The sequence below is a fragment of the Myotis brandtii genome, unplaced genomic scaffold (genome assembly GCF_000412655.1).
Source record: "Myotis brandtii unplaced genomic scaffold, ASM41265v1 scaffold49, whole genome shotgun sequence".
NCBI lineage: Eukaryota > Metazoa > Chordata > Mammalia > Chiroptera > Vespertilionidae > Myotis > Myotis brandtii.
In genome coordinates this window covers 6,012,125-6,034,119 of record NW_005368707.1, presented here as the reverse complement: position 1 = coordinate 6,034,119, position 21,995 = coordinate 6,012,125, and the positions used below count along the sequence as shown (strand labels likewise).

The 21,995-nt window shown below is 38.6% G+C and overlaps 1 protein-coding gene across 3 annotated transcripts in view; it reads right to left on the bottom strand.

The window, feature by feature from the left end:
* Positions 1-21,995, bottom strand: part of CDC123 (cell division cycle 123) — a 75,170-nt gene that overhangs the window by 42,837 nt on the left and 10,338 nt on the right. For 2 of the 3 annotated variants that reach the window (XM_005876571.2, XM_005876573.2), the window contains exons 2-6: positions 21,177-21,248; positions 10,387-10,444; positions 9,711-9,743; positions 2,857-2,952; positions 480-586 (exon numbers count right to left, since the gene is read on the bottom strand). In XM_005876571.2, the coding sequence (XP_005876633.1) occupies positions 480-586; positions 2,857-2,952; positions 9,711-9,743; positions 10,387-10,444; positions 21,177-21,248 (366 nt within the window). The remainder of the gene's footprint in view (positions 1-479; positions 587-2,856; positions 2,953-9,710; positions 9,744-10,386; positions 10,445-21,176; positions 21,249-21,995) is intronic. The other variant, XM_005876572.2, reaches the window with a different exon arrangement.

Genomic DNA, 21,995 nt, shown 5'->3' with positions numbered 1-21,995 from the left:
ATATATGATTTTTTAAGTATATCAAACTAAACTGTGGTGAGATCATGGATACTTTTACATTTCCTGTTTTTGTTTAGCTATAGTTCCTAATTTTGTTTTTTTATGATATGCATATACTGGGGGTGGGGTTTTTTATCTTTTTTTTTTAATTACAGTTGACATTCAGTATTATTATATATTAATTTCTGATTTAAAGCACAGCAGTTAGACATCTATATACTAGTTTTATAATATGAACAAAAGTACCAAAACATTTAATGGGTAGATATATAGAAAGCCCATTTAGGAATATTCATTGTATAGCAATTTCTATAAAGGAAAAAGAAAGGTTTGCTTTAAGAGGTCATTTGACAATATGAAATAGACTTGTTACACGGAACTGCTGTTTACAATAGTTCTAAGTCTAATGAAATTTCATCTACAGAAAATATCTCAGAAGTAGGGAAACGACTGACATGGAGAACAAGAAACATACTTACGGTTGAGTGAAGTCACGAGTGATGAAATCAGAACTCTTGAACAGTAGAAAGATGTCGCTGAGGGTTTTACATTTCAGAGAACTATTCATTGCTATCCAGTATGCATCCTAAATAATAAAACACATGCAACTTAGTATTTTTCCAAATTAGTTACTATGAATGAATCGTAGGCCTGTATACCAAGTTAATAATGCTTACTTCTACAAGGGCTTAAAGAAAAAAGCCAGGTAAGAATTTAACTATACTGTCAAATGTCAATTACACTTCTAAACAATGAATAGCATCACCATTGCATGTTGACACTCAGTTATAAACACAGATGTTAAAGCCCTCACCCTTTTAACTCAGGCAAAGCATTTCCCTAGGTTTTTCTGGCTAATGATGAAAGAAGGGGCGGGGGGGAAGGTATCAGAAATGCTAACTCTTGGGCTAGAAGACAGAGGTGTAAATAAACTGGTGGACCAACTACTCTCTAAGAAAAAGGAGATCCTTTATCTTCTTCCTATTCCGGGAGAGCTAGAACACTTGAAGTTTGATAATAGAGCACTTAAGACCCAAGTCTATCAAATATGGGAGAGTGGAAGTGGTGAGATATTCTGAACCATCACAATTTTAAATGATGAATCATACATATAAACAAAACAAAAAAAGTAAGAATATCAGGCACAATAGGCACAAAACTTAGTGAAACATGCCTAAAAATGACAAAATAATTGTAATTTAAAAACATACTTCTCCCATAGATAGATCAGACACAGGACAATAAAATAATTTTGAGAGCCCTAGCCAGTTTGGCTCAGTGGATAGAGCGTCAGCCTGCGGACTGAAGGGTCCCAGGTTCAATTCCAGTCAAGGGCACATGCCCGGGTTGCGGGCTCAATCCCCAGTGGGGGGCATGCAGGAGGCAGCCAATCAATGATTCTCTCTCATCATTGATGTTTCTATCTCTCTCCCTCTCTTCCTTCCTCTCTGAAATCAATAAAAATATATTTTAAAAAATAAATAAAAAATAATAATTTTGAGAAAACTAATGATTATTTAAAAACTATTCAACTATTTACAATATGGAAAAACACTGGTACATAGTAGGCACTCAATAAATAAGAACAAATGAATAACTTAAAACCACAAATAATTTATCCAACTTAAGTGGAAAGCCTCAACCTAGTTCAGTAGTAAGGAATGATTCAAATTACTGCTCATATATAAAGTAAAAATGAGTTTCAGTAACTTCTTTTAAATTTTTCCCATTGAAAAAGATGAAGAACTTCTGATTAAAATGTATATTGAACACAGAGATTTGACTCCATTAAAACAATAGTATATACACTGAAACCATGCAACTAAATAAACAAGACAATTATTAACTCCAGGGAAAACAAAATATTGAATAAGAACATATAAGTAACTATAATATAGTATATATCAGGTGTGTACATTGTGTTTGCATAATCATAATATTAGAAACTCTGAACACTAATCTAATAAAAAGTATATTGCTATGATGAGAATAGTAGAATAGGAAATAGTGAGAACCAGAGATAAAAGTTGAATCTTTCTGTTCCAGAGTAGGAAGTTAATAATAAATATATTACATTGAAGAATAAAGAAGTAGGAGAAAATAACAAAAGAATATACTAAAATATTTGAAAGCCTCTGAGGAATGGGAAATGGTGAAGCAAAGCATGTCAGGACCTGCTGATTTTTTAAGAAAGCGTCCAGAGCTTTTGAAAATTTAAACAATGTATATATGTTATTAACTTTAATAAGTGAGAATAAACATTAAATTAAATAAATCTCATTCATTTTAAAATAAAGATAAGCATGAGATGATTTCTGAAAATGCAAAGAAGTCTTTGATTCTTTCAATGACCTTTGCTGTCATAAAATTGTTTTCTATTGGATTAGAAAAATAGTAAATTTTTCCACAGACCCTAACTTAAAAAAAAAATATATTGTTGATGAAATGTTAAAATAATAAAACAACGTAAGAAGGTATCAGTTGATTTCTCAAACTGCTCTATTTCTAGATCCTGTGATATTTAAATTTTATTCCTTTTCAATAGAGACATATCTTTGTTTAACTGAACAGCTAAAGTTTTGAAAAGGACACAACATAGATTTCCTCATATTTCTAGCATGACCAGTAGCACAAGAGATTGAAACTGTCTTTTGGCAAAATGTACAGTACTTTACAGAGCCAGGAAAGTGTACTACAAAATCAGGAAAATAAAATAACAAGGGAAAATAAAAATAAATTCCATGGCATTTTCCCTAGACTTAGGAATGTAATGAGCCCTTCTGTGGGGACATAAAATGAAATGAATAGCAAAGCAAAGAATACTCAAACAATGAGAGATTTACTGATGTGGCCTACCCTTGGGGCACTCCAGTTAAGCTTAGGAAATACACTGCCCCCAAGGGAATTGATAGCTTCTTGGACTGTCGTGGTGAACTCAGGAAATTCCGGTGCCTAAAGAGAAAAGAAATTATTTGCGCAAGTCAATATCATCACAATAAATATAGAAAACATGATCAAAATCTCAAGGTTAAACTACCTAGGGTGTTAAAAAATAATTCAGAATACAAACCACTATCAGAAATCTGAACTCAGTTAAACAGAATCCATGATCAAATAGCATCTGCCAAAAAGGGGAAACGTGCCCAAATGTCACTTTGCAAAACAAATAAAACCCATAAACTAAAGAGACAGATGTCACAAGGCACCTGGGGATTTGAGGAAAGAAATGAATGGTTCTTTAACACCTACATAAAACCAGTATTTATTAAGTGAAAAGAGATAGATGGAGTATCACTTGTACATATAGTCCAATTCTCAGAAATAACTCCTGACATTTAAAAGGTCCAGAAGCCTTTTCATTTGCAGGAACAGATTCTTGGATAAATGCCCCAAAGGTTTCATGAGAATGAGAATAAATTATGTGATAAAACTGTATTTAAACACTACTATTTCCTGACAAGTTTTAATATAAACGAACCTCAAAAACAGGATCTTGGTGAAATTAAAGTGTTCTTTCTTTTTTGGTTGATTTGAAAATCCCTATCTTATATAAGCAAGAAACTAAAACATTCTAAGTGTCATTTCAGCCAGGAAGTAGATAGAACTACTGTTGTGAAGGAACTTAAATGCGATTAGTATGCTTTGCCTCAAGCCTATGTCACTATGAAAGGAACACACAAAAATAAAGTACAGAAAGGGGGAATGAGAGATGTGAAGTGGAGCCTGCAGGAAAGACAGAACACACAGATATTAACAGATACTCAACAAAGTCACAGGTATCCCTTAATTTATGCTGCCATCTACTGGGCAGCTGCAAATTCTGAAAAATCCATTAATAACAAGTTCTTCCATAGGGGCAAAAATGTTAAAACAGTCTGAAATTAGCTAAACTACACACTGCAAAATAAATCAAATGGCTTATACCAGTGATTTTCAACCAGTGTGCTGTGCATACTGCATGAGGCACACTGATGTGCTACAAGAATTTTTAAAACAGCAATACCTGACTATTTAATCAGGGGCAGTGACCTCTTTTCCCTCAGACTGTCAAATTAAAAAATACAACAGTCGCCCTAACCAGTTTGGCTCAGTGGATAGAGCGTCGGCCTGCAGACTGAAGGGTCCCGGGTTCGATTCCAGTCAAGGATGTAACTTGGTTCCGGGTAAATCCCCAGTAGGGGGTGTGCAGGAGGCAACTGATCGATGTTTCTCTCTCATCAATGTCCTCTCCCTTCCTCTCTGTAAAAAAATCAATAAAATATATATTTTAAAAAAATACAACAGTCAACACAATAGCCATCTGGAGTGAATTAACACATTGTTTGCGGGTAGTTTTTATCACGTGCTAGCAGGTGGCGCAGGCCATTTTTGCTAATTTTTTGCGCAAATGGCAACGTTCAGTAAAATTACGATAACTTTAGTTTTACATATTTTTTATCAATGAAACTTTTTGTGATTTACTATAAAATGTATACTGAATTGTTTTTCTTAAATTTTAAACAGACAAATACTGGAAAACTCACTGGAAATTGAAATAAAAGTAACAAAATATGTAAAAATTCCAAAACGTATAAATACGTTTCCCGCATACAATGTGTTAATCAAAATTATACTTAATTTTTTTTGGTCAGATCGGCAAAAAATTACTTTTGGTGTGCCACAGGATTTTAGCAATTAGTTTATGTGCACCTTGAGATGAAAAAGGCTGAAAAGTCATCTAAAATAATAAAAGTGTAACATAACCAGACACCTGGAGAGGAGGAGCAGCGACACGTGCAGCTCACTCCCGTCCAAAGAGCAGCAGCCATGCAAGCAGCCCACCCCCATCCGAGGAGCAGCAGACTTGCAATCATCCTGTCTAAGTCCAAGGAGCAGTAGCCCCACAAGCAGCCCACAACATCAGAGGAACAACAGCAGCGTGCAGCCAGCCCCCATTCAAGGAACAGCAGCCACGTGAGCAGTCCGTCCCAGTTCAAGGAGTAGCATCTGCGTGTGTAGCCCGCCCCCATCCAAGGAACAGCAGCCTCATGATCAGCACACCCTCTGTCTGAGGAACAGCAGCTGTGTGAGAAGCCTCCCCGCACCCACCAGAGGAGCCACCACGGCTGTGAACGGCACCCACCAGAGGAGCTGCTGCCAACAGAGGAGCAACTGCTACCACAACCGCCCGAGGAGCAACTGCAGCCCGAGGAGCCACAGCCACCCAAGGAGCAGCCCCTGAACGACTCAACATCTAGATCTGTCGGTGAGATCAAACATGGGTAGACAAAGAAACCCACAAAGGAAAGAAAAGGAGGCCTCGCCATAAAAGCATCTAAGTGAAACAGAGGCATGCAACATGTCAGAAAAAGAATTCAGATTAAGGATCCTAGAGTGCATAAATCGGATGGAGGAAAAAATCCAACAACTTATGCAAGAATCAAGAAGAAACAGATGAAAAAATCAACAACGTATGTAAGAATCAAAAAGAAATGGATGAAAAAATCAATAACTTATTGAAAAAATCAACAACTTAAGTAAGGCCCAAGAAGAAATGAAGAGTGATATAGCTGCCATAAAAAACTCCATTGAAAGTATCAACAGTAGACTAGGAGAAGCGGAGGACCGAATTAGTGAATTAGAAGACAAGGAAGCAAAACACACCCAAACTGTACTGCAATTGGAGAAAAAAATTAAAAGACAGGAGGAGAGCCTAAGGGAGCTTTGGGACAACATGAAACGAAACAACATACGAATAATAGGGGTGCCAGAACAACAGAAAGAGGAACAAGACTTAGAAAACCAATTTGAAGAAATAATATCAGAAAACTTCCCTAAGGTGGGGAAGAAAAAAGTCACACAAGCACAGAGAGTCCCAAACAAGGTGAACCCAAAAAGACCCACACCAAGACACATCATAATTACCATGGCAAATGTTCAAGACAAAGAGAGTATCTTAAAGGTTGCAAGACAGACCACATGTTAGGACACAAAACAAGTATCTACAAGTTCAAGAAGATTGAAAATCATATAAAACATCTCAGATCACAATGGAATGAAATTAGAAATCAACTACAGTAAAAACACTCAAAAACATTTAAACACATGGAGGCTAAATAGCATGTTATTAAACAATGAATGGGTTACCAATGAGATGAAGACAGAAATCAAAAACTTCCTGAAAACAAATGAAAATGAATACACAACAACAAAACCAGTACTGAGAGGGAAGCTCACAGCACTACAGGCCTACCTCAAAAAACAAGAAAAATTAATAATCAATTATTTAACTCTGCAACTTAAATAATTAGAGAAGAATAAGAAAAGACAAGAGCAAGTAGAAGGAAGAAAATAATAAAGATTAGACCATAAATAAATGACTTAGAGACTAAAAAACAATACAAAAAAATCAATGAAACCAAGAGTGGTTCTTTGAAAACATAAACAAGATTGATGAATCATTAGTCAGATTAATCAAGAAACAAGGAGAGAGGACCCAAATAAATAAAATCAAAAATGAAAGCAGAGACACAACAACTGACAATTATTTAACTCTGCAACTTAAATAATTAGAGAAGAATAAGAAAAGACAAGAGCAAGTAGAAGGAAGAAAATAATAAAGATTAGACCATAAATAAATGACTTAGAGACTAAAAAACAATACAAAAAAATCAATGAAACCAAGAGTGGTTCTTTGAAAACATAAACAAGATGGATGAATCATTAGTCAGATTAATCAAGAAACAAGGAGAGAGGACCCAAATAAATAAAATCAAAAATGAAAGCAGAGACACAACAACTGAACACCACAGGAATACAAAGGATTGTAAGAAAATACTATGAACAACTATATGCCAACAAGCTGGACAATGTGGATGAAATGGACAAATTCCTAGAAAAAATACAATCTCTCAAAACTGAATTAGGAAGAAACAGAAAATCTGAATAAGCCAATAACAATTGAGGAAATAGAAGCAGTAATCAAATCACTCCCAGCAAACAAAAGCCCTGTTGACAAAGTTGGAGGGATCACAATACCAGATTTGAAGTTATATTACAAAGCCACCGAATTCAAAACAGCCTTGTACTGGCACAAGAACAGGTATATAGATCAATGGAAGAGAACAGAGATCCCAGAAACTGAACCAAGCCATTACGCTCAATTAATATTTGACAAAGGAGGCAAGAGCATACAATGGAGTCAAGACATACTCTTCAATAAATGATGCTGGGAAAATTGCAAAAAAACATGAAACTAGACCACCAAATTATATCATACACAAGAATAAACTCAAAATGGATAAAAGACTTAAATATAAGTTGTGAAACCATACAAATTCTAGAAGAAACCATAGGCAGCAAAATCTCAGACATCTCTAATGGCAATATGTTTATGAATACATCTCCTAGGGCAGAGGACTAAGGAGAAAATAAACAAATGGGACTACCTCAAAATAAAAAGCTTCTGTACAGCAAAAGAAACCATCAACAAAATGAAAAGGAAGCCCACTGTATGGGAGAACATTTTTGGCAATGATACATCTGATAAAGGGGTAATACCCAAAATATATAAGGAACTCATACAACTTAACAAAAGGAAGACAAACAATCCAATTTAAAAATGGGCAAAGAACCTAAATAGACACTTCTCCAAAGGGGACATACAGAAAACCAAGAGACATGAGAAAATGCACAAAGTCACTGATCATCAGAGAGATGCAAATTAAAACAATGAGGTATCACTTCATACCTCTCAGAATAGCTACCATCAAAAAAAGAAAAAGAAAAAAAGAATAGTTACCATCAACAAATCAACAAATGACAAGTGCTAGTGAAGATGTAGAGAAAAGGGAATCCTAGTACACTGCTGGTGGGAATGCAGACTGGTGCAGCCATTATGGAAAATAGTATGAGTTTCCTCAAGAAATTAATTATGGACCTGCTATTTGACCCATCCCACTTCTAAGAATATATCCTAAGAGACCTGAAACACCAATCAGAAAGAATGTATGTACCCCTATGTTTATAGCAGCACAATTTACAATAGCTAATATCTTGAAACAGCCCAAGTGCCCATCAGTAGATGTGTGGATAAAAAAGCTGTGGTACATTTACACCATGGAATATGGTGCAGCAGTAAAAAAGAAGGTTCTCCTACCCTTTGAGATAGCATGGAGGGACCTAGAGAGTATTATGCTAAGTGAAATAAACCAGTCAGAGAAAGACAAGTATCCCATGATCTCACTTATATGTGCAATATAATGAACAAAATAAACTGATGATCAAAAGAGATCCAGAGTCATAGAAGCTTAGAATATACTGTGGAATCTCAGAGGGAAGGCGGGGGGACAGTGGGTGGGTAGGAAAAGATCAACCAAAGAATCTTTAATGCATATATGCATAACCCATGGATACAGATAATAGGGTGGTGAAAGCCTGAGCTGGAGAGTGGAGGTGGGTTAGAAGTGGTCAATGGAGGGAAAAAGAGAACATATGTAATACTTTCACCAATAAAAATTTTTAAATATATATATATTAGGCTCTGACCAGGTAGCAAAGTTGGTTAGAGCATTGTCCCAATACTAGTACATGAAGGTTGTGGGTTCCATCCATGGTCAGGGCACATACAAGAATACATAGATAAGTGAAACAACAAATTGATGCCTCTCTCTCTCTCTCTCTCCTTTTCTCTCTCCTCTCCTCTCCTCTCCTCTCCTCTCCTCTTCTCTCTCTCTCTCCACACCCTCTTCCTCTGTCTATAAAATCAATTAAAAAATATTTTATGTTACATTTGACAATAATACTCTTACTCTGAAAAATTATAATAAGCTTAATCAACTTTTACATTTTTACACAAGCTACTGATTAATGTCATAAAGTCCTCTATTCTCACTTAAAAGAAATTGCAATGTTTTATGATATTTAAATATATGTGAGTAAGTGAATATAGATTTTCACTTTAATTTAGCTCCCATAGATCTAGACTTGATTCCTTCTTTTAGAACTTAAGAGAAACAAGTCAAAGCATCAATTATGAATGTAAAATATTTCCTTTGTAATCAAAGGGGGAAAGAGCAGGCCATGTTTGCCTATAAGGAGTGATTCAAGTTATTTTTCAAAATAATACATAATAGCCCTGGCCAGTGTGGCTCAGTTGGTTGCAGCGTAGTCCTATGCACTGAAGGGCTGCAATTTCGGTTCTCAGTCAGAGCACATACCTGGTTTGCGGGCTCAATCCCTAGTCGGGGCCCTACGGGAAGCAACCAATCAATGTTTCACTCTCACATCAATGTTTCCCTCTCTTTCTCTCCTTCTCCCTCCCTTTTGCTCTAAAATCAATTTTAAAGAATTTTAATAGCCGGACTGGCATGGATCAGTGGGTGAGCGTCTACCTATGAATCAGGAGGTCACAGTTCAATTCCTGGTAGGGGTACATGGCTGGGTTGCGGTCTCAGTCCCCAGTGGGGTGCATGCTGGAGGCAGCCAATCAATGATTTTCTCTCATCATTGATGTTTCTCTCTCTCCCTCTCCTTTCCTCTCTGAAATCAATAAAAATATATTTTTAAAAACTTTAATAATAAATTTAAAAAATGATAGTAATACATAATAGCCAACAGAAAAACATGACATTTGAAAGGGCGAGTAGATGGGAATTCAGAGGCATGCACTGAAGCCTGAAGCAGCTGTGTGATAGTGTGAGGCTGTCCCCAGGCTGGCACTCTGCTCTTACCGTTAGTGTGGCTGTGTTCTCATCATCTGACCACTGCATGAAGAAGAGAATAGAAAAAACATTAAATATAGATAATGTACTGGGCTTCCAAAAAAGCAGTACTCCATGTAAAATTTATACATAAACAGATGACATGTTTTCCTGAACACAAAGTATCTATATATATAAAAAGCCAGCGACTGGAACGCTGTAATGACTGGAACAACCGGTTGCTATGACACCCACTGCGGCCAGCAAACCGGTCCGATCTGGGGTGGGGCTGGCCAGCCAACCTCCTGTGGCCCCTCCCGCAGGCCGGCCCTGCTCCCAATTGGCCTCTCCCACCCCATCAAGGGCAGGGCAGCTGGTCAACCCCCGCCACACCCCCGCCACAGCCCCTCCCGCCGGCTGCCCTACCCCCAATTGCCCCCCCACCCCAATCGGGGGCAAGGCCTGCCGGCAAATAGCCCACGGCCCCTCCTGCCCGGCCCTGATTGGGCCCCGATCAGGGTCGGGTTGGCCAGACCCCACCCATGCACGAATTCATGCACTGGGCCTCTAGTATGTAAATAAAGGTATCAAAGTGAGATTTTCATGTAATTTCTCACTTCAATGAATATATGCTAAGAACAAAAGGTCAGAACTATTTCAAAGATCACTGAAATTAGAACAATCTACAGAATAGAGTAGAACCAACCTGTATTTCTTCTGCCTCATCATCACTGTCTGGCTGAGAACATGTTGGAGGATCTTCCCTAGAAGGACATGAAGCAAAAATTAAGAAAGAAAAAGGCTGTGTACCATGTAGTCAGAATTTCAGGTGAGTATGTAAAAAGCCTTTCAATTGAAGCATAATATTAGGAAAAGTCCACTTTTTGAGACAGAAACTAATAAAAACTAATATAAAATTAATGAGAGTACAACAAAGATGGCAGAATAAAAACTTTCTGCCCACTTTCACAAATCACTTAGAAATAGGGGAAAGAAAGCTCAAAGTCCTCCTCTGGTAACACCAAGAATCATCCACAACTCTTGAGGCCAGTTGTGAGAAAGTGCTGCCAGAGATCAGGAAGGTCAAACGGGATGAAGGAAGACCCAGAGGAAACATGTGAAGAGCTGTTCTGCACAGCTGAGGGAACACCCCTGAGGGGCAAGACTCCTTAGTTTATACAGAGAAAACAGTGTGTGGACTGGTGTCCAGAATTACCTGAGTCTGGACTGGCAACACAGAGAGGTATGGGGAAGAGAATGAGAAAGAAATACTCAGACACTCTCTTTGAAGAAGCAGGTATGGGAAGGAGGCGTCTAGTAGCCAATCTCGTTGCCCAGGAGGAAGCAAAGGCTGAAGGAACTCAGAGGGGATAACTCTGCCCTGGCCCCTCCTCAATACTAAACTACAAACAACTGGCCTAGGAATAACTCACTCACATAATGGAAACAAATAACAATCAGAATAATAGGCAGCACAGGATCTGTACCAAGAAACTACAAGAAAAAGGGAAATGGGGCCACTGGTTGCCATGGGCATCTATCTACCCCTATGTTCCCTCATGAAACTCCATTAAAATGATAGGAATGATCCCAAGAAGAAAGAGGACCCACAAGAAGACAACTACAGAAGGAAGATGGCAACAAACGTTTGGAAAACAGAAAGCCAAGGGGGATAACCCACTAAGCAACAGCTAGAACCTAGAGACCTCTGGACAACAAAACTGCAGCTCTGGGCTATGAATAGGGTTACTTGTGTGAGGTCCATGAAAACGGCAGAAAGACTCACCCAGTCTCCTTAAACTTGCACACCCAAGCAACTCATCCTCCTCCACCCCCATGGCTAAGCAGGTTTATTCTCTGGGGGAAAAATGAACTAAAGAGGCTCACGGATCAGGTCCATAATGGCCCAGAGGAATATGGGGGTGAGATGCTACAATATGATGAGGAGCCATGTGAAAGTCATGCTGAACTCAGAGCCCTAGTTCCCATCCTCCTACCCTGCTGTCAGAATGCACACAGATGAGAGAATTGCCCTCTGCAGAAACTGAAAAAACCCAGAGTCTAACTGCTGGCAGTCTTAGTCAACAAGCCCACCAGGTACACAAAGTTTCCAAATGTGTGTGTGTGTGTGTGTGTGTGTGTGTGTGTGTGTGTGTGTGTCCCTCACTCTTAAATATGAATAGAGGCCTAAAATCATCAGAAAACTGAAGAAAGATTTTTTTAAAAGTTTCTAAAAAAAGGTACATGGAAGAAATAAAGACAATAAAGGGACCAAATGAAAAAATATTTTAAGTATGATTAATATCCTTAAAGATAAAAGAAGAGCCCTAGCTGGATTGGGTCAGTGACTAGAGCGTCAGCCTGTGGACCAAAGGGTCCCGGGTTCAAGTCCAGTCAAGGGCACATACCTTGGTTTCAGGCTCCTCCCGGCTCCGACCTTGGTCAGGGCTCCTGTAGGAGGCAACCAATCAATGTGTTTCTCTCACATTGATATTTCTCTCTGTCTTTCCCTCTCTCTTCCACTCTCCCTAAAAATCAATGGAAAAATATCCTCGGATGAGGATTAACAAAAAAAGAGAAGATATTGCATCCATGAAAAATATAGGAGGCTATAAGAAAGGAACACAGGACAAGACTGAACTTGTAGAAACTGAAAATTCAAAATAAATGGCAAAGTCAAGGAAATTACCTAGAAATTAGGACAACAAAGAAATATATAGTAGAGAAGAAATAATAAGATACAGAGAATTAATCCAGCAGATCCAACATTTTAGCAACAGGAGTTCCAGAAACAGAAGCAAGAAAATAAGAGAAAATTATAAAAGACATAATATTTTTAAATCTCCCAAAACTGAAAAACATAAGTCTCCAGATATATATAGCACAATTAACGGAATAAAGGGGCAAAAAACTTAAATAATGTGCCAAGATGGCTACAATAATTCATCCCATCATGTTAAACAAGCCCTTTTGAAGGATGACTTTGCTACTCTTCCCATGAAGAAATAGCATTTATTTTCCCATCCCTTTAATTTAGACTGGCTTCAAGATTCACTATGACCAAAAGGTAGCACAAGTGACACCATGTAATTCTGAGTCTAGGTGTCAAAAAAGTCTTTTCAACTTCCAATCTCACTTTTTACTGAGCCAAGCCACCATACATTCCTGCTGCATAAATGACCTTAGCAAGACCCGCAGGGACCTACCTGCATGTCCAGCGCCAAGAATTCCAGAGGCTCTGAGATTTTACCCTATGTGCAAGCTAACAAGTGAGCCTATTTGATTCTTAGCTTTGTGCATCTGGAAATTCAATTCTATAGAATTAAGAAAAGTTTATTAAAATTTAAGAAACTGATATACATTAACCAAAATCACAACAGAGTGATGACTGGTAAACCAATGTGTCAATTTCTTGATTTACAGAGGAGGATATGCCTTTCCCATGATTGCTAACCTAACATTTAATATAATACACTCTTGCCCAGCCTGTGTAGCTCAGTGGTTGAGCACCGGCCTATGAAGCAGGAGGCCAGGCTTTGATTCCCAGTCAGGGCACATGCCCAGGTGGCAGGCTCGATCCCCAGTGGGGGATACATGCAGAGGCAGCCGATCAATGATTCTCTCTTATCACTGATGTTTCTCTTTCTACCCCTCTCCCTTCCTCTCTGAAATCAATAAAAGTATTTAAAAATTATATGTATGTACATATATATAATACACTCTTAACAAATTTGGATGGTACCACTCTTGGTAGCTTCATATTTCTTAACAATGTACTTATACTATTATTTCCTTTTTTTGTTGTTGTTAATCCTCAACCAATGATACTTTTCCATTGGTTTTTAGAGAAAGTGGAAGGGAGAGAGATAGACAAGAGAAATAGTGATGTGAGAGAGACACATTGGCTGGTAGCCTCCCACACACACCCCAATCAGGGCCAAGGATTGAGCCTGCAACTGAGATACATGCCCTTGACTGGAATCGAACCCAGGACCCTTCAGTACATCCCTTTGACCAGAATCGAACCCAGAACCCTTCAGTCCACAGGCCAACGCTCTATCCACTGAGCCAAATTGGCTAGGGCTACTATTATTTCTTGATATTATCATCACCTTTGATATTATTTCTTGGTAGAGTTGTGAAGGTTCAAAACACAAACGTATCTAACATGTTAATTTTTATAATCGGCATCTACTATTATTCTGCCCCAAGAAAGACAGGTCAGCGAAAGAAAGAACCTGAAACCAAAAAGGGACAGTGAGGATTAGGACTTGGAAGCTTTATGAGTCAGACCATCTGAGATGCACCCAATTTGTGGGCCCACTTCAGGTTATCACCTCCACTATAAAAACGTCCTGGATCACTCCAGCTTACAGTTATCATTTAAACTAAAAAGAAAAAAGAAAATAAACTGCTTATCAGAATACTGGATGCTTTTATTTTAAAAAAACAACAAAAACCCCACAACTACTTATATCTTTGACTTGGCTACTAACTAAGCGTGGACTCCCAAGATAGAATGTCCCACCTATCTCATTATTCCAGTAGCACACTCAGCACCCACCTCTAGGAGATACCCAATAATGTGCAATGAAAATGAATCACTGTCTCCACCAGAAATGCAAGTGACCAGCCCCCTTTCCCACACCCACTGGGAGCAATGATAATCAAACCAAACATTCTCCTTCCCTGAACCCTGGAAGCAGCCTCAACACATCACTCTAAGAAACCATTACCAGTAGATCAGAGTTGGCAAACAAGATAAATCTTATCACCATCAGTTTACACTATTCATTTGACTTAGTGCAGGCCACCATGGAAAAGAGTTAAGTAACCACGTTCATTCATTCACTCACTCAACAAATATTTCCTGAGCACAGACTGTGCTGAGTTATAAATGTAAATAAGACACGCTGAAGAGCGTTCAGCCAGGGGTGAAAGGAATGTCCTGTATTCGGAAGTGATGGGACAGGAGACATGAAGAATCAGGAGCTAAAGCAGCCAACAACCATTTCCTCACTTCTCTGCTAATAAAAACTCCAACCTGTTCAGCTATTAAGTGCCTCTGTGCCTCATGGACTTCCCCCCAATCACACAGTGACTACAGACCAGTCCCACCAATCATGGTTATTCCAACTCCTTGCCAAAGAAGGACCAAACCCTAACCAACAGTTGTTAGAGACCCCTGAGAAAGTTCACCCTGCTTTTAAAAAGGGACATGAGACAGGACCTCATTTATTCTTACCTTTGGATATGGTAGTGTGAGAACATGATGTCTGAAGCTACTACAGCAACTTGGACTTCAGAAAGGAAAACCAAGAAATTCAGAGAAGCTAATTTCTAGTCCTAACATCACTGAAGTACTATACTTTTCCATAACTGCCATGCCTTCCAGCTTATCCTATATAATAAAAGCCTAATATGCTAGGTGTCCGCTCGTCCGGTCATTAGTTCAACCAATCAAAGCATAATATGCTAATGATATGCTAAGGCCACTCAACCACTCACTATGACATGCACTGACCACCAGGGGGCAGACAGTTGACAGGTCAACCAGTCGCTATGATGTGCACCTACCACCAGGGGGCAGAGAGTCGACCAGTCGCTATGACGTGCACTGACCACCAGGGGGACTCCAGCTGGTAGGTTAGCTTGCTGCTGGGGTCCGGCCGATAGGGACTGAGCGAGATGGGCCGGACATGCCCTGTAGCCCTCCCGTGGTCCCTCCATGGCTGGCCAACCTCCCACGTCCCTCCCTGGCCCCGATCGTGCACTAGTGGGGTCCCTCAGCCTGGCCTGTGCCCTCTCGCAATCTGAGACCCCTCACAGGATGTCGGAGAGTCGGTTTTGGCCCGACGGCACAACAACTGGGTGATGAGGGTGCCAGCGGATTCGGGTTCGGGTAAGAGCCCCCTTCTGGCTTGCAGATGGCCACCTTCTTGGTGTTGGACACAGGAGAAGGAGCTAAGAGCTCCGTGTGATCTTTTATAAGAATGCTAATGATCTGCACTGACCACCAGGGGGCAGATGCTCAATGCAGGAGCTGCCCCCTGGTGGTCAGTGCGCTCCCACAGGGGGAGCACCACTCAGCCAGAAGCCAGGCTCAGCGCTGAGGGCTCCCGGACTGAGAGGGCACAGGCTGGGCCGAGGGACCCCCCTCCGAGTGCACGAATTTTGTGCACTGGGCCTCTAGTAGTTATATGAAATAACATACTGGCCTCACTGTTTAAGCCATTTTTAAAGATGGATGTCTTAGCCTGTTCAGGCTACTATGACAAAATAACATAGATGGGATAGTTTGCCAACAGAAATTTATTTCTCAGTTATAGAGGAAGATGAGGGTGCCAGCAGGGTCGGGTTCTGGTAAGAGCCCCCTTCTGGCTTGCAGATGGCCACCTTCTTGGTGTCCGACACAGGAAAAGGAGCTAAGAGCTCCGTGTGATCTTTTATAAGAATGCTAATCCTAGTCATGAGGAGTCCACCCTCATGATACTGGTATAATCACCTCCCAAACACCATATGAATTTGGGGGTCATACAAGCATTCGAATCATAGCAAATATTCTATTACTTGCAACCAAAATCATCCCAATTGATACATGGAGCAAACATAGAGGGCACTGTGTGTCAGGTGAAAGAGAATAGGTAAGAGTTTACACAGCAAAAAAACCACACTTATTTCATGGGAGCTGAAACTGAAGAAATTATACTCAGAGACTTTTTCTACCTTTTATTTTCTATGTAACAAATAACTTGGAAGCTTAGAGGAAAGCATTCAATTAGGAATTTTACTTTCTGGAACAAGGTACTCTACTACACTAGAGTTAAGAGCATAAACTGGTACAACAGTGAAAGCTATTGGGCTATACTGGTCAAGAGTCTTAAACATTTTTATAACCTTAGATCTATAATTAGAGTCTAGGATTCTTAATGTACAGAAATAATCGTAAATGCAAACAATGTTTTATACAAAAATGTTTGTGTTTTTTTGTTTTTTGTTTTAATATATTTTTATTGATTTCAGAGGGGGAGGGAGAGGGAGAGAGATAGAAACATCAATGATCAGAGAGAATCATTGATCAGCTGCCTCCTGCACACCCCCTACTGGGAATCAAGCTTGCAACCTAGGCATGTGCCCTTGACCACAATCAAACCCAGCAGGCCAACACTCTATCCACTGAGCCAAAACTGCTAGGGCCAAAAATGTTTGTTGAAGAATTATTTTTCAGTAAGGAAAAGTTGTAAATGACCTAAATATCCAACAACTATGAAATTAGGTCAATTACAGCAAATGCCTATACATGAAAATCTTGCAGTTGTTAGAAATAATGCCATTTTTAAAGCACAGCGAAAATTTATGCTATGGTGGTCAATGAAAAAAGTAATATGAAACTATATAGTATGTAGCACGCCCACCACTTAGGCTATAAAGTGTATTTAAAAAGACTAGAAAAAAAATGTGCCAAGCATTATGCTAAGTGAAATAAGCCAGTCAATGAAGGAAAAATACCACATGATCTCACTCATTGTGTATTTAAAAAGACTAGAAAAAAAATGTGCCAAAATTTGAACAGTATTTGTTTTCAGAAAGTGGAATTATGGGTGATTTTTCTCTGCTCCTTCATTCTTCTATGCAGTTGTCAAGTTTACTACAATGACAAGTATTCTATAATTAAAAAAGAAAGTTAGGGGCATATTTTACAAATGATATAATTCTAAGCATTCATTTTGCTCCTCCTTTCCATGTTTCAGAATTAATCTTACATAAAAAAAAGTTAAGTCATACACATTCCCAGTCTATGCTTAAAAGAAAAAGAAGAAAAAGATGCCTAATGAATATATCTCAATATCTAGAAATAACTTACTGGCCTACTCACAATAAAAAGACTATTCAATAATTCTAGTTCATTAACACCAGTTTATTTATTTGTAACTATACACCAAGCATGTCAAACTCACAGCCCACAACGAATATTTCTGCAGCCATGCCAATATAACGGTGTTAGCAGTTATTTACAATTATGAAAGGAAATAAGTCTCCTGTCAGATCCAAAATTACTGACATTCACCTTGGGTCAGTTTTGAAAGTAATCACTGTGAACAAGATTTTCCCTGAAGTAAGAAAGATACTAGCGGAGAAGAGATGCCAAGTGTCAGGAAGAAAACATTAACTTTATCATTGCTCTTATTCTTTTTTTTATACTATACTTTTCTAAATAAACCTACGTTTCTATGAAAATTGAAGTTTGTGTTTTTTTGCGGCCCACATAAACTTAAACCTTGTTTATTTGGCCCGTGTTAGTCTTTGAGTTTGACATACTTGCTATACACTATATCCCTTGATTCAGGGATATATTTCATATAATGGAGCTAAAATGTTCATATAGGAAAAGATGCAGCTGTGGTCTTCTATAAATAATACTTTAAACACACACACTCATTCAAAAAACAATTACTATCTGAACTCAGGGAAATAAAAAGATTAGTATAGCAAGGAACATACTGAGAGGGATACATACCTAAGCCCACATGCAAAACACAAACAGAGTTTTAAAAAGACATGTTTGAAAAAAGCTACTCAGTGATAAAACGCAACTTAGATGAATCTCAAAAGCATTATATTGAATTAAAGAAGCCAGCCCTAGCTGATTTGGCTGAATGGATAAAGCGTCTGCCTGCGGACCAAAGGTCCCAGGTTCAATTCTAGTCAAGTTTATGGACTCCAGTTGCAGGCTCCTCCCATGCAGGAGACAACCAATCGATGTTTCTCTCTGTCTTTCCCTCTCTCTTCCACTCTCCCTAAAAATCAATGGAAAAATATCCTTGGGTAAGGATTAACAAAAAATACAAAGAAAGAAGCCAGAGACACACAAAAATACTATGATTCCATGTATATGAAGTTCTAGAACTGACAAAACTATGCTATGGAGATAAAAATCAGACCAGTGTTTGCCTGGGTGGGAAAATGGAGGTAGGCAGGAAAGACCAAAAAGAGATACAAGGGACTTTCTGGGGAATGGAAATGGTCAATATTTTCAACGGAGTGGTGGTGAAACAGTTGTATATATTTATCAAAACTCATCAAATTATACATTCAAGATCTGTGTATTTTACTGTAAATGTACCGCATATAAATTATACCTATAACTTTCAAATTTGTTATTAATCCTCATCCAAGAATATTTTTTACATTGATCTTTAGGGAGAGTGAGAGGGAGAGGGAGGGAGAGAGGGAAAAAAGAGGGGGGGAGAGGAAGAGAGAGAGAGAGAGAGAGAGAGAGAGAGGGGAAGAGGAACATTGATGTGAACATTGATTAGTTGCCTCCTGCATGCACCCCAACCAGGGCCAGGGATCAGAACCTGCAACCCAGTACGTGCCCTTGACCAGAAATCGAACCCTCGACCCTTTGATGCATGGGCTGACACCCTAACCACTGAACAACACTGGCCAGGGCTAATTTTCAAGTTTTTAACTATAAAAGTAATACAATCTAATATTACTACATTTTTGCCCTAACTGGTTTGGCTCAGTGGATAGAGCATCGGCCCATGGATTGAAGAGTCCTGTCGATTCCAGTCAAGTGCATGTACCTTGGTTGCAGGCTCAATCCCCAGTAAGGGGTGTGTAGGAGGCAGCTGATAGATGTTTCTCTCTCATTGATGTTTCTAACTCTCTATCCTTCTCCCTTCCTCTCTGTAAAGTCAATAAAAATATTTTTAAAAAATAAAAAATAAATAAAATTACTACATTTTTCAAATCAAAGGCTCAAAAAACACTGCTTTTCTCAGTCTGAGCAAATGACATCTCATTCATCGAGTTAGTTGTTCAAACAAAAATTCTTGCCACTTCCTTCTCCATCACTGAGTTCTGAAGGTTGCAAGAAGTGAAAGTCAAATCCATTCACTTCTCTCCACTTCAATGTAACCCTCTTAGATCAAGCCACTATCAGCTCTCACTTGGTCTAATGCAGTATCAGGTTCCTAACTGGTCTTCAAGTTCCACACAGTAACCAGTCATTGTTCACAAAATGAAATCTGCCAAAGTCACTTTCTTGCTCAAAGAACTCAATACCTGAGTTCTCAATAAATTCTAGGATCTTTAACATAACTCCCACACACATACCTCAGCATGAACCCTAACCATCACTCCCATTTCAGCAACTGAGACTCCCACCACCTGACCTTCTCTTATTAGTTTCCTGCAGATGAATATCTTTCGTGCCTCAGAGCCCTCCTTAATGCTATTCCCTCAACCTGGAAGATTCTTCCCAACACCACTCAACTGACTACCTTCTACCCAAACTTCCTTTCTCAGAGGCTCATAAATTACTTCTTCAGGGAATTCCCTGACCCTCCCTGCAACCCTCAGCCCCACTCCCACCCCCAGTAACTTAATATTTCAGTGGCCTCCCCATTTCCTTCACAGCACTTATCACAATTTTCACATATATTTACTGGCGTGTTTGTTTAATGATTAGACTAAAATTAATGCTAACAAGAGCAGTCAGTATTTCTTAAGAACATACAATATACTAGGCATTGGGCTAAACATTTTACATAGTATCCGTTTTTATCTCTGCCACAACCCTATGAGGTTACTTCTCTGTCATCAGTCGCCCATTCACAGAAGAAAAATCTAAGGCACAGAGAACTATCAGTTTTACATGATGAAAAATGTTCTGGAGATGGGTGGTGGTGATGGTTGTACAACAATAAAATGTACTTAACACCAATGAACTGTACACTTTAAAACAATTATAGTAAATTTTATGTTATGTGTATTTGAGTACAATAAAACAAAACTTTTAATAATTCTAAGGGAAAATTATTTCCAACCTACAATTCTAAAAAAAAAAAAGGTCCAGCAAGGGTTAGTATTAGGCTACTTTAGAAAGGATAGTGAGGGATGAGCACTAAAATAACATGATTTCTGAGCAGAGACCTGAATGAACACATGGAACATCATTAAATTGTATAATACTTAAACTTCTTCAAGTTTACACTAAAAAGACTAAAGCATGGTAACTTCTTCCTTTTACAATTAGAGGAACTACATGAACAGAGAAGCATTGAGGTGGAGTCATGGTGGGTTAACTATGGGAAACAAAAGGCTAAGTACTTAAAAATGATACACCCTAGTAAAACTTTCTGTTTGCAATGAACAATGAATCTCTTATCTTAAAATAAGTGAAGAATCCCAAAGGGTAATAACATGCCCTCTCTGCCCCACTACCAGTCCTCCCCATCCCCATTTCCTAAAGGCAGAGAGGAAGGAATTGCCCATTTTCATAAATAGTAATTATTAGAGAAGTACCCAATTTTGAGAATCTTATTAATTGAGCATTGACAAAAAAACAAAGGATCAAAATCAACACATAATTTTAGCTAAAAAAAAGGGGGAGAGAACGGTGCATTTTATATGGCAATGGCTGAGATTTAATCAGTACAACATTCCTTTATGATAAAAGTATTAAAAATGGTTTCTGATATACTTTACCTTCCTGAAACCACCAGAGTCCCATCATCAAGTAAATAATCCTTCACATTCTGAGGAAGTGGAAGAATGACACTAAAAAAAAATAAAAATGCATATACCAAAAAAGGCATTATTTAAAAAGGCCAACCATAAGCAGAAAGAAAAAATTTCCAAACTCAATTTTTAAATTACTTGTTCCCATTATACAACTATGAAGTGGAAAATGTTAATGATGTACATTTGGTGGCGGCAGACTAGAAATTAGAATGTGAATAAATATTTTGGTAAGCTAAATTAGGTTCATAAAGTTACTATAATTATCTTTGTGATAAAGACAAAAGTCAGCCAAATCCAAAGAAGCAAGCTGAAATCACAGTATGAAAGCAACAAACCCAAAAGAATTCTGTGTGAGTACAATGATTATATGCCTCTAGGGAATTAGAGACAAGAGATAATTGCAGCAACACAACACGGGAAGTACAGCAAACAAATCAGAAAAGGAACAGCATCTGGCCACCTTTTAGGAGAGAGGCCAGAAGTGGACTTAAGCTTCTGGAAACCGTTCTTTGGCTGGCAATGAGCACATAAGCCTAAGAATACATGTGATGTGTGGATGCTTTTGTGGCATCCTACTTAAGTGATCACCGGAGCAATAAAGCTCTTTAACTGGCCATCCTTTAGTTTCATTTGTTCAGGTCATCATAACTAAGGATGGCAAAGCCATACTTGAAGTCACTTAAAAAACTCATGGGATCATTTGTTTTTTCTTCTGTAATAATAAATCACCAAAAAAATCCTGCTGGATACCTACAGTTAATGTTATTACTTTGAAAATAAGGC